Source organism: Leucopleurus acutus (assembly GCF_964270905.1).
Source record: "Leucopleurus acutus genome assembly, chromosome: 18".
Taxonomy (NCBI): domain Eukaryota; kingdom Metazoa; phylum Chordata; class Mammalia; order Artiodactyla; family Delphinidae; genus Leucopleurus; species Leucopleurus acutus.
In genome coordinates, this window is record NC_139160.1 from 60,835,205 (window position 1) to 60,848,915 (window position 13,711).

Below are 13,711 nucleotides of genomic sequence, written 5' to 3' on the forward strand. Positions count from 1 at the left end.
ATGAAGGAGTACACTTGACTCAGTCAAAACCCTTTCACCCTGATAACATTTCACAGATGATCAGTTTCAGAATGTATGGCAGGAAGACACACTCAGAAAAGACAGAAAGAGAAAAATTTACCAGTATCACCTTACTACTCTGAATTCGAAGGCCCTGTTTTCATCTGGTGAGAATTTGGTATTTTATGACATGTAGCATCCATTCTGGGGAACCTAAAGTATATCTTGATGTCAATGTCTTGACACCAAGGGCCTTTCCTATGTCAGCCATCAACAAAGCTGATATGTGTTACAAACATAAAAATCCTGCAAGTTGGCTAGGGGAGAGGTAAATGTTTGAAATAAAAAGAGAATGTATATTATCAATCAGTGGTACTATTTTAAAAGTTGTCTTTTTTTTTTTTTGTAAGAGAAAGCATGGGTACAGAAAACCCTTGGATTTAAGCTTATTTGATTGGTTGTAATCCATTGCAATTATTATTAGAGATGCTTAAATTGTCCCATGTTTAGCCAGCAAAAACGTTTTGAAGTTGACTTTTTTTCAGTTTTAATATTTTTTATTGAAGTTCAGTTGATTTACAATGTTGTGTTAATTTCTGCTGTACAGAAAAGTGATTCAGTTACATATATATATATATAAAATCTTTTAAAAATATCCATTATGGTTTAGCATAGGATATCGAATATAGTTCTCTGTGCAGTATAGTAGGACCTTGTTGTTTATCCATTCTATATACAAAAGCTTACATCTGCTGACCCCAGCCTCCCACTGCATCCCTCCCCCAACCCCCTCCCCCCTTGGCAACCACCAGTCTGTCCTCTATGTCCATGATTCTGTTTCTGTTTCACAGATAGGTTCATTTGTGTCATATTTTAAATTCTATATATAAGTGATACCATATGGTATTTGTCTTTCTCTTTCTGACTTACTTCACTTAGTATGATAGTTGAAGATGGCTTCTGCTATGGGCTAAACTGTGTTCCCCAAATTCCTAAGTTGAAGCCCTAGCCCCTAATATGACTTAGGAGATGGGAGGTAATTAAGGTTAAATGAGGTCATAAGGATGGGTCCTAATCCAACATTACCGGTGTCCTTATAAGAAGAAAGACATGGGGAGAGCACATGTACAAAGAGCAGGCCACCTGAGGACACATAGAGAAGATGCCATCTGTAAGCCAAGGATTTGAGAGGCCTCAAAAGAAACCAAACCTGCCAGCACCTTGGTCTTGGACGTCCAGCCTCCAGAACTGTGATAAAATACATTTCTGTTGTGTAAGCCACCAGTCTGTGGTCTTCTGTAATGGCAGCCCTGGCAGACGAATATGATTCCTGAGTCCGTTTTGATATGACCCTGGTAGTTATTTGCTATCTACTAGCAAGTCTATTAGCAAATAACTAGGGTTATTTGACCCTAGCTTCTTGGCTATCTGGTGGACAAGATGCTTAGCTAGTCTGTCATCTTATCTCTTTCCTGCCCCAGACCTAGAGGGAGGCGTTTCTTAGAAAAGCACTGACTTCTTTTTGAGAGTATTGGTATTTCAAGATTATAATCTGGGCACAAGGGGGACCGTTTGCCACTCAGTTATTCATTGTTCCTAGGCCTTTTCAGTGAAACTAGGAAATATATTTTTTTAAAGGTAAATTTCTTTGTGCTTTCATATTGCTACTTTAAGTCAAGTTTGCAGAGTTTTTTTGATATCTTTAATGGTCTTTTTTTTTAAAACATTTTTATTGGAGTATAATTGCTTTACAATGGTGTGTTAGTTTCTGCTTTATAACAAAGTGAATCAGCTATACGTATACATATATCCTCATATCCCCTCCATCTTGCATCTCCCTCCCGTCCTCCCTGTCCCACCCTTCTAGGTGGTCACAAAGCACCGAGCTGATCTCCCTGTGCCATGCGGCTTCTTCCCACTAGCTATCTATTTTGCAGAGTTTTACTTAACCTCTTCTTTATTATGTCTGTATCTCTTTTCTTCTTCACTAAAAAAATCCTGATTTTCAGGGATACGGGATAGAATTAGAGAACAGAATTTGAATAGTCCATAATTACTTATTTGTTTTATCCCATTTCACCCTCACAACGGTTTCAGCATAGAATAAAATACAAGTTTTAGTATTTGTCCTGTTTTCTTCTTCAGGGGTTTACATAATAAACAATATTTCTTCTGTCACTGTCTTTCAAATCCTTTCGTACTTTTTGATTTTTCACAATTCCTTATTTTCCACCCTCTGCTTCTCTTAAGGTATTACCTTTGTGTGATTGGCTTCTGTGTTTCTTCTAGTTTAGTCTTCTCTTCAGAATCTTTTTCTTTCATCTTTAATACTTTCCTGAGTACTGTCACCTCATATCTGAATTTTTAAAACTCTGATTTGTGCTGTTCTTTCATGTTTTATGTCATCTTTTAGCTTGCTTTGAAATAGCATGGTTGAATTTTTTATTGTTTGGGGGGAGGGCATGTCTTTCTGGCATGATTTCTTTGTCTGTAGGGATGTTATTCTGTTCCTTATTCCCTTTTTTATCGTAATAACTCTGTGTGAGATTTGACCTCAATATTTTTTGATGTTCAGTTCACATGAAGTTGGTGTTTTTCCTTGGAAATTTAGGTTGAAATAGACTTCAGAATAGTTTTTGTGACTTTACAGAGTTTCTTCTTCTGTTGGTTTTATGTAGTGTTTAAAAGTATGGCTGCTTGTTTTCTGAAATTTCCTGGATTTATTTCCCTTCCCACTTTGGTCTGGACCTTCTCTGTGTATGTCTCTTAACTCCTTCTTCTGTTGAATTTTCATTCCGCTTCCAGACGTTTCTCTTCTGTGTGGGGTTCTTCCTTGGAAAGGAGCCTGCTGGATCTCTTTGGAGAGTTCATAGGGGTCTGGATTGCTCCTGCTAATTCATTCATTTTAATCTTGGCTCCTTTGCACACATCCAGTGATCGAGAGGGCAAAACTCTCCATTTCAGCTGCTGTTCACAGATTGGTCCACTGTGCTTTCTTGTGAATTCTGATTGGCTCTTTGGGGCTTCATCTGTCCTTAGGTCCTTCAGACATTATCCCTCTCTTTCATTTTTCTCTCTTCTGCCCAGACCCTGATACTGTGAAGATCTGTGGCTGTTGCTGTTTTTTCCCCACTCCACATATATTTTGAAGGTTGTGGGGATATTACGTCACCCAGTTTTGTTGTATTTTTTGGACTTGGTTTCAAGTTGTTCTGTCTGGTCCATGTGGGGATTTGGAGATTGTGAAAACTATGCTGCCACTGCCACTATATTTCCAGAATGCCTCCCAATGTTTCTGTTTTAACATATTAACAAAAGTACACAAGCAGGTAGATGGCTGTTAACAGTTTCTTAAGTGGGGGGACAGAAAGGAAAACGTAGTAACCAGTACTGCTGCTTCTGGGTAGGCAATTAAGAAAAGCCCACACAATTCTGGTCGAGGGCCCCTTCAGCAAGGAGCCTGCTGTTTTATTTTTAATTTCATTTTGTTTTTAGCACTTTCATTCTCGCAGAGTTTGGTTTTACTGATCAGAAACACGGCTGCTGCTCCTGAGCTTGGGTTGCGTACTCTTGTTGTTTCATAAGCATCCTCAGTTATGCCATGTTCTTTGAAGCCAGGCTTTGAAATATTTTAAAAATATATCTTGTTACCATGTAGTATCTGTTTGGTGTCCATTTGGCTTTGCTTTCTTATGATGATAAGTGCAATGAAGAGGAATGAAGGGCAGTCCAAAGGCATAGAGTAGGGACTGGAGCTGTCGGTGGGGTTAAGGAAAGTTCCTGTGGGAAGACATAATTAAGACTTAAAGAAAAATAGATGGGAATGAAGTCAGGGAAGGTGTGTGTTTGCCGCAAGACTGTCTAAGACAGAGGGAAGAGCATGCAGAATGGCTCTGTGCAAAGAGGGCACTTGGTGAATGTGAGGAAATAAAAGAAGGCTGGTGTGTGAAGGGAAGAGTACAATGGCTGATGTTACTTGAGATGAGGCTAGAGCAGGAGGGAAGGAAGAAGTGGTCCAACTTGGGGCCTTCTTGGGCCACGTTTAAGAATGTGATCTGCAGATCAGAAATAAATGAAAAAGAAATGAAGGAAACGATAGCAAAGATCAATAAAACTAAAAGCTGGTTCTTTAAGAAGATAAACAAAATAGATAAACCATTAGCCAGACTCATCAAGAAAAAAAGGGTGAAGACTCAAATCAATAGAATTAGAAATGAAAAAGGAGAAGTAACAACTGACACTGCAGAAATACAAAGAATCATGAGAGATTACTACAAGCAACTCTATGCCAATAAAATGGACAACCTGGAAGAAATGGACAAATTCTTAGAAATGTACAACCTGCCAAGACTGAATCAGGAAGAAATAGAAAATATGAACAGACCAATCACAAGCACTGAAATTGAAACTGTGATTAAAAATCTTCCAACAAACAAAAGCCCAGGACCAGATAGCTTCACAGGCGAATTCTATCAAACATTTAGAGAAGAGCTAACACCTATCCTTCTCAAACTCTTCCAAAATATAGCAAAGGGAGGAACACTCCCAAACTCATTCTACGAGGCCACCATCACCTTGATACCAAAACCAGACAAGGATGTCACAAAGAAAGAAAACTACAGGCCAATATCACTGATGAACATAGATGCAAAAATCCTCAACAAAATACTAGCAAACAGAATCCAACAGCACATTAAAAGGATCATACACCATGATCAAGTGGGGTTTATTCCAGGAATGCAAGGATTGTTCAATATACGCAAATCAATCAACGTGATACACCATATTAACAAGTTGAAGGAGAAAAACCATATGGTCATCTCAATAGATGCAGAGAAAGCTTTTGACAAAATTCAACACCCATTTATGATAAAAACCCTGCAGAAAGTAGGCATAGAGGGAACTTTCCTCAACATAATAAAGGCCATATATGACAAAGCCACAGCCAACATCATCCTCAGTGGTGAAAAACTGAAAGCATTTCCACTAAGATCAGGAACAAGACAAGGTTGCCCACTCTCACCACTCTTATTCAACATAGTTTTGGAAGTTTTAGCCACAGCAATCAGAGAAGAAAAGGAAATAAAAGGAATCCAAATTGGAAAAGAAGAAGTAAAGCTGTCACTGTTTGCAGATGACATGATACTATACATAGAAAAGCCTAAAGATGCTACCAGAAAACTACCAGAGCTAATCAATGAATCTGGTAAAGTAGCAGGATACAAAATAAATGCACAGAAATCTCTGGCATTCCTATACACTAATGATGAAAAATTTGAAAATGAAATCAAGAAAACACTCCCATTTACCACTGCAACAAAAAGAATAAAATATCTAGGTAGGAATAAACCTACCTAAGGAGAAAAAAGACCTGTATGCAGAAAATTATAAGACACTGATGAAAGAAATTAAAGATGATACAACCAGATGGAGAGATATACCATGTTCTTGGATTGGAAGAATCAACATTGTGAAAATGACTCTACCACCCAAAGCAATCTACAGATTCAATGCAATCCCTATCAAACTACCACTGGCATTTTTCACAGAACTAGAACAAAAAATTTCAGAATTTGTATGGAAACACAAAAGACCCCGAAGAGACAAAGCAATCTTGAGAAAGAAAAACGGAGCTGGAGGAATCAGGCTCCCTGACTTCAGACTATACTACAAAGCTACAGTAATCAAGACAGTATGGTACTGTCACAAAACCAGAAATATAGATCAATGGAACAGGATAGAAAGCCCAGAGATAAACCCACGCACATATGGTCACCTTATCTTTGATAAAGTAGGCAGGAATGTACAGTGGAGAAAGGACAGCCTCTTCAATAAGTGGTGCTGGGAAAACTGGACAGGTACATGTAAAAGTATGAGATTAGATCAGTCCCTAACACCATACACAAAAATAAGCTCAAAATGGATTAAAGACCTAAACATAAGGCCAGAAACTATCAAACTGTTAGAGGAAAACATAGGCAGAACACTCTGTGACATAAATCACAGCAAGATCCTTTGTGACCCACCTCCTAGAGAAATGGAAATAAAAACAAAAATAAACAAATGGGACCTAATGAAACTTAAAAGCTTTTGCACAGCAAAGGAAACCATAAACAAGACCAAAAGACAACCCTCAGAATGGGAGAAAATATTTGCAAATGAAGCAACTGACAAAGGATTAATCTCCAAAATTTACAAGCAGCTCATGCAGCTCAATAACAAAAGAAAACAACCCAATCCAAAAATGGGCAGAAGACCTAAATAGACATTTCTCCAAAGAAGATATGCAGATTGCCAACAAACACATGAAAGAATGCTCAACGTCATTAATCATTAGAGAAATGCAAATCAAAACTACAATGAGATATCATCTCACACCAGTCAGAATGGCCATCATCAAAAAATCTAGAAAGAATAAATGCTGGAGAGGGTGTGGAGAAAAGGGAACACTCTTGCACTGCTGGTGGGAATGTGAATTGGTACAGCCACTATGGAGAACAGTATGGAGTTTCCTTAAAAAACTACAAATAGAACTACCATATGACCCAGCAATCCCACTACTGGGCATATACCCTGAGAAAACCATAATTCAAAAAGAGTCATGTACCAAAATGTTCATTGCAGCTCTATTTAAAATAATCCGGAGATGGAAACAACCTAAGTGTCCATCATCGGATGAGTGGATAAAGAAGATGTGGCACATATATACAATGGAATGTTACTGAGCCATAAAAAGAAATGAAATTGAGCTATTTGTAATGAGATGGATGGACCTAGAGTCTGTCATACAGAGTGAAGTAAGTCAGAAAAAGAAAGACAAATACCGTATGCTAACACATATATATGGAATTTAAGAAAAAAAAATGTCATGAAGAACCTAAGGGTAAGGCAGGAATAAAGACACAGACCTACTAGAGAATGGATTTGAGGGTATGGGGAGAGGGAAGGGTAAGCTGTGACAAAGTGAGAGAGTGGCATGGACATATATACATTACCAAACATAAGGTAGATAGCTAGTGCGGAGCAGCCGCATAGCACAGGGAGATCAGCTCGGTGCTTTGTGACCACCTAGAGGGGTGGAATAGGGAGGGTGGGAGGAAGGGAGATGCAAGAGGGAAGAGATATGGGAACATATGTATATGTTTAACTGATTCACTTTGTTATAAAGCAGAAACTAACACACCATTGTAAAGCAATTATACTCCAATAAAGATGTAAAAAAAAATTTAGTTGAACAGTTAAGAAAAAAAGAAAAGAATGTGATCTAGCAAAGTGATGTTAGGTATTTAAATTCTGGAGAGATATTTGCAGTGATCTATTATTGTTGTTGTTACTATTATCATTATTTTTATTCCCTAGCAGTCTTTCCTGTAGCTAATATGTTTATATCCTTTAATATTTATTCATTGGTTCTCTTCCCCAGTCTCTATCATTGTTTTTCTCTGAACTCTAATTCCTCAGTCTTTCCATTTAGGAAGAAAGCTGAGAAGATAGCTTTGTTTTCTTTAAGTCAGTTTTACTGTTTGAAGTGGAATTTGCATTTGTATAACTTCAGGCAATATAAATAAAAAATAATTGCCAAGGTGTTACCTACTGTGACACATTTTATGTGTCTGAGCCTTCGTGCAATGCTCAAGGACGCTGCTGTTTATTTGTCTAACTTACAGAAACTGAAGCCTGAGGCTGAAACTGTGTGGAAAAGGAGGAGATTGAAAGGTGGCTTTTGTGTGTGTGTGTGTGTGTGTGTGTGTGTGTATACACACATGCACATTTGCATATTTTATATGTGTGTGTGTGTGTGTATGTATACACACATGCACATTTGCATATTTTATGTTTGCTGATCTACAGTTGATCAGTGAAGAGCTAATGTGGAAGCTGTGAAACTCTGCAGAGATCAAAGAGCATAACCGTTACTCCTATCCTAAAATAAGGGAATAACTGTATTATATTGGGCCATGTAAATACAATTGTCCTGAAACCTGGGTAGGCTTGGGATGCCCTGAGGCTCACCCCATGATGCACCCTCAGGGTTGTCCTCTTTAGGCACTATTCCACGCCGCATACCTTTTTCTCTGTTCTCTAGTGTACCTGCTATGGATAACGGGGCTTGCCCTGGGCTCCTGTCTAGGATAAGAGTTGTTAATCATATTAGCAAGATTTGTTTCTAATTGTTTTTATTGCAGTAAGCTATGAAATTTACCATCTTAACCACTTTATAAGTGCACAGTTCAGTGGTACTAAATACGTTTATGTTACACAAACCACTGCCACCATCTACCTCCAGAACTCTTTTCATCTTGCAAAACTGAAACTGTCCCCATTAAACAGTAACTCCCCAGTCTCCCGCCTCTGCCCAGCCCCAGCTAACCACCATTCTACCTTCTGTCTCTATGATTTTGGTGATCCTAAGAACCTCATATGAGTAGAGTTATATTTGTGTTTTTGTGACTGACTTATTTCACCTAGTGTAATGTCCTCAAGGTTCATCCATGTTGTAGCATAAGTCAGAATTTCCTTCCTTTTTAAGGTTGAATAATATTCCAGTGTATGTATATACCATATTTTGCTTACCATTCATCAATCCATGGACACTTGGGCTGCTTCCATGTTTTAGCTATTGTGAATAATATGCTGCGAATATTGTGTACAATATTGTGTACAATAATATGCTGCGAATATTGTGTACAAGTATCTCTTCAAGACTGTTTTCAATTCTTTTGGGTATGTATAGAGAAGTAGAATTGCTGGATCTTATGGTAATGCTACTTTTAGGTTTTTGAGTAACTGCCATATTGTTTTCCACAGTGGTTTTACCATTTCACATTCCAACCAGCAGTACACAAGTGTTTTAATAACTCCACATCCTTGCTAACACTTGTTATCATCTGTATTTTTCATAGTAGTCATTTTAATGGGTGTGAGGTGGTATCGCATTGTAGTATTTTTCTTCCAGTTTTATTGAGATAAAATTGATATACAACACTGTATAAGTTTAAGGTATACAGCATAATGATTTTACTTGCATACATCATGATATAGTTATCACAATAAGTTTACTGAACATCTATCCTCTCTTGTAGATACAAAATCAAAGAAATAGAAAAAAAGTTTTTCCTTGTGGTGAGACTCTTAGGATTTACTCTCTTAACTTTCATATATAACATACAGCGATGTTACTTATATTTATCACATTGTACTTTACATCTCTAGTACTTACTTATCTTTATAACTGGGAGTTTGTACCTTTTGACTATCTTCATCCAGTTGCCCCTTTTCCAACTCCCTGTACATATCTGATCTCTTTTTCTATGAGTTTGTTTGTTTTTGAAGTACAATTGGTGTACAACTCTATGTTAGTTCCTGTTACACAGCATAATAATTTGATATTTCAATACATTTCAAAATAATTGCCATAAGTCTAGTTACAATATGTCATCATACAAAGATATTATGTAGTCATTGACTATATTCCCCACACTGTGTCTCATTTATTTTACAACTGGAAGTTTGTACCTCTTAATCTCCCTCACCTATTTCTTTCTTTCCCTATTCCCCTCCCCTCTGGCAACCACCTGTTTGTTTTCTGTATTTATGACTCTGTTTCTGTTTTGTTGTGTTTGTTCATTTGTTTTGGTTTTTAGATTCCACATATAAGTGGAATCATACACTATTTGTCTTTTACTGTTTGGCCTATTTCACTTAGCATAATACCCTCTAGTTCCATTCATGTTGTCACAAATGGCAAGATTTTATTCTTTTTCATGACTAACTTTATATATATATATCACATGTGATATATATATCTCACATATGATATATATATATTACATTATTTATCCATTCATTTATTGATGGGCACTTATGTTGCTTCCATATCTTAGCTATTGTAAATAATGCTGCAGTGAGTATAGGGGTGCATATATCTTTTCAAATTAGTGTTTTTTGTTTTCTTCAAATAAATACCCAGGGATGGAATTGTTGGATTATATAGTAGTTCTATTTTTCATTTTTGAGGAATTTCCATACTGTTTTCCACAGCAGCTACACCAATTTACATTCTCATCAACAATGCACAAAGGTTCTCTTTTTTTCCACATCCTTGATAACACTTGTTATTTGCTGTCTTTTTTTTTTTTAAATTAATTTATTTATTTATGGCTGTGTTGGGCCTTCCCTGCTGCATGCGGGCTTTCTCTAGCTATGGCGAGCAGAAGCTACTGTTCGTTGCCAGGGCATGTGGGATCTTCCCAGGCCAGGGCTTGAACCTGTGTCCCCTGCATTGGCAGGCAGACTCCCAACCACCACGCCACCAGGGAAGTCCTATTTGCTGTCTTTTTGATAATAGCCACTTGGACAATGTGAGGTGATATCTCATTATGGTTTTAATTTCCATTTCCCTGACGATTAGTCATCTTGAGCATCTTTTCATGTGTCTGTTGACCATCTGTATGTCTTCTTCATAAAAATGTCTATTCAGAACCTCTATTTTTTAACTGCATTGTTAGTTTTTTTGATATTGAGTTGTATGGGTTCTTTGAAGATTTTAGATATTAACCCCTATTGGATATATCAGTTACAAATATCTTCTCCCGTTCAGTGAGTGGCCTTTTCATTTTGTCGATAGTTTCCTCTGCTGTGCAAAAGCTTTTCAATTTGGCATAGGCTCATTTATTTATTTTGTTTTTGTTTCCCTTGCCTGAGGAGACATACCCAACAAAATATTTCTAAGATAGATATCAAAGAGCTTACCGTCTATGTTTTCTTCTAGAAGCTTTATGGTTTTGGGCCGTATATTTAGGTATTTAACCCATTTGGAATTTATTTTTGTTCATGGTGTGAGAGGGTAGCCAGTTTGATTCTTTTGTGTGTCGCTGTCCAGTTTTTCCAACACCATTATTGAAGAGGCTGTCTTTTCCCCATTGTATATTCTTGCCTCCTTTGTCATAAATTAATTCCCCGTGTAAGTGTGGGTTCATTTCTGGACTCTCTATTCTGTTCCATTGATATATGTATGTGTTTTTGTACCAGTACGATACTGTTTTGATTACTATAGCTTTGTAGTATAGTTTGAAATCAGGGAGCATGATTCCTCCAGATCTGTTCTTCTTTCTCAAGATTGTTTTGACTATTCAGGGACTTTTGTGTTTCCACACAAATTTTAAAATTATGTGTTCTAGTTCTGTGAAAAATGCTCTTGGTATTTTGATAGGGATTGCATTGAATCTGTAGATAGCCTTGGGTAGTATGGTCATTTTAATAATATTAATTCTCCTAATCAGTGAACATGGTATATGTTTCCATATGTTTATGTTATCTTCAATTTCTTTCATTAGTGTCTTATAGTTTTCTGAGTACAGTTCTTTTACCTCCTTAGGTAGGTTTATTCCTAGATATTTTATTCTTTTGGATGTGATTGTAAATGAAATTGTTTCCTTAATTTCTCTTTCTGATAGTTCATTGTTAGTGTATAGAAATGCAACAGATTTCTGTATATTAATTTTGTATCCTGCAAATTTACTGAATTCATTGATGAGCTCTAGTAGGTTTTTGATGGTGTCTTGAGGATTTTCTATGTATAGTATCATGTCATTTGCCTACAGTGACAGTTTTACTTCTTCCTTTCCAGTTTGGATTCCTTTTGTTTCTTTTTCTTGTCTGCTGTTGTGGCTAGGACTTCCAACACTATATTGAATAAAAGTGGCAAGAGTGGATATCCTTTTCTTGTACCTGATCTTAGAAGAAATGCTTTTAGTTTCTCACCACTGAGTATTATGTTAGCTTGGGTTTGTCATATATGGCTTTTACTATGTTGAGATATGTTTCCTCTCTGCCCACTTTCTGGAGTGTTTTTATCATAAATGGATGTTGAATTTTGTCAAAAGCTTTTTCTGTACCTATTGAGATGATCATATAATATTTATTCTTCAATTTGTCAATGTGGTTATCACACTGATTGATTGATTGGGGATATTGAACCATCCATTCATCACTGGGATAAATTACACTTGATCATGATGTATGAGTTTTTTAATATAATATTGAAAATTTGGTTTGCTAATACCTTGTTGAGGATTTTTGCATCTATTTTCATCAGTAACATTCACCTGTAATTTTCTTTCTTTTTTTTTTTTTTTGCGGTGCGCGGGCCTCTCACTGTTGTGGCCTCTCCTGTTGCGGAGCACAGGCTCCGGATGCACAGGCTCAGCGGCCATGGCTCATGGGCCCAGCCGCTCCGCGGCATGTGGGTCTTGCCAGACCAGGGCACGAACCTGTGTCCCCTGCATCGACAGGCAGACTCTCAACCACTGCGCCACCAGGGAAGCCCTGTAATTTTCTTTTTGTGATACCTTTGCCTGGTTTTTGTATCAGCGTGATGCTGTGTTTGTAGAATAAGTTCCAAAGCTTCCTTCCTCTGCAATATTTTGGAATAGTTTGAGAAAGATAGGTGTTAACTCTTCTCTAAATGTTTGGTAGAATTCACCTGTGAAGCCATCTGGTCCTGGACTTTGTTTTTCTTTTTCTTTATTACTGATTCAGTTTCATTACTGGTAGTTAGACTGTTTATATTTTCTGTTTCTTCCTGGTTCAGTCTTGGGATACTGTGCATTTCTAGAAATTTATCCATTTCTTTTAGGTTGCCCATTTTATTGGGCTATAATTATTTGTAGTAATCTCTTGTGACCCTTTGTATGTCTGTGGTGTCAGTTGTAACTTCTCCTTTTTCATTTCTAATTTGATTAATTTGGGCCCTCTTTCTTTTTTGATGAGTCTGGCTAATGGTTTATCAATTTTGTCTATCTTTTCAAAGAATCAGCTCTTAGTTTCATTGATCTTTTCTACTGTTCTTTTGTTTTTTCAAATTCTCTCTTTCATTTATTTCTGCTTTATGATTTCTTTCCTTCTACTAACATTTTGTTGTTGTTGTTGTCATTGTTCTCATTTTTCTAGTTCTTTTAGGTATAAGGTTTGGTTGTTCTTTTGAGATTTTTTTTTTTTCCTGAAGTAAGCTTGTATTGCTATAAACTTCACTCTTAGAACTTCTTCTGCTGCATCCTATAGATTTTAGATTGTTGTGTTTTTATTTTCATTTGTCTCTAGGTATTTTTTGATTTCTCCTTTGATTTCTTCAGTGACCCATTTGTTGTTTAGTAGCATATTTTTTAACCTTGCTTTGTTTGTGTTTTTTGCCTGCCGGTGGATGGGGCCAGTTTCTGACACAGCTTCCTGTGGGATCCAGGGTATCCTAAGGCTGGTGTCAACCCACTGGTATCATTTTTCTGGTGGGCATATAGGACATGAACCTGTAATGTGCAGTGCTGGTCATTAATGTCTGATACGTAACATGTAATGTTTCTTAAATGAACAGGTAATTATTATGAAAAATATTCTATGTATTCCAGGGCCTGATCTTCAGGTTTGCATAGCCAAGAACCCTGCATGTTGCACCAGGAAGATGGAGGAAAGTTATCAAATTGCAGCTCGCCAAGATATGCAGCAGGTGCTTCAAACATCCAGCTCTACATTAAAGTTTCTGATATCTCGAAACACAGCTGCCTTTCAAGGTAAATGTATCATTTCTGAAACTGAACATAAATCTTGCTATGTAATTTGCCTACTATTATTATTATACTGGTAAATTTGTCTAGGTTTACTTCTTTGTCGTTGCATATTATTCTGGTATAAAATGAGGTTTTAGCTTTTTCTGACC

General features: G+C 37.0%; 1 protein-coding gene across 1 annotated transcript in view; it reads left to right on the plus strand.

The window, feature by feature from the left end:
* GPC5 (glypican 5) overlaps positions 1-13,711 on the plus strand; it is a gene marked incomplete at both ends in the record, with an annotated part of 1,374,381 nt that overhangs the window by 26,673 nt on the left and 1,333,997 nt on the right. Inside the window, one exon of the mRNA XM_082859487.1 lies at positions 13,404-13,565. Within this exon, the coding sequence (XP_082715613.1) occupies positions 13,404-13,565 (162 nt within the window). The remainder of the gene's footprint in view (positions 1-13,403; positions 13,566-13,711) is intronic.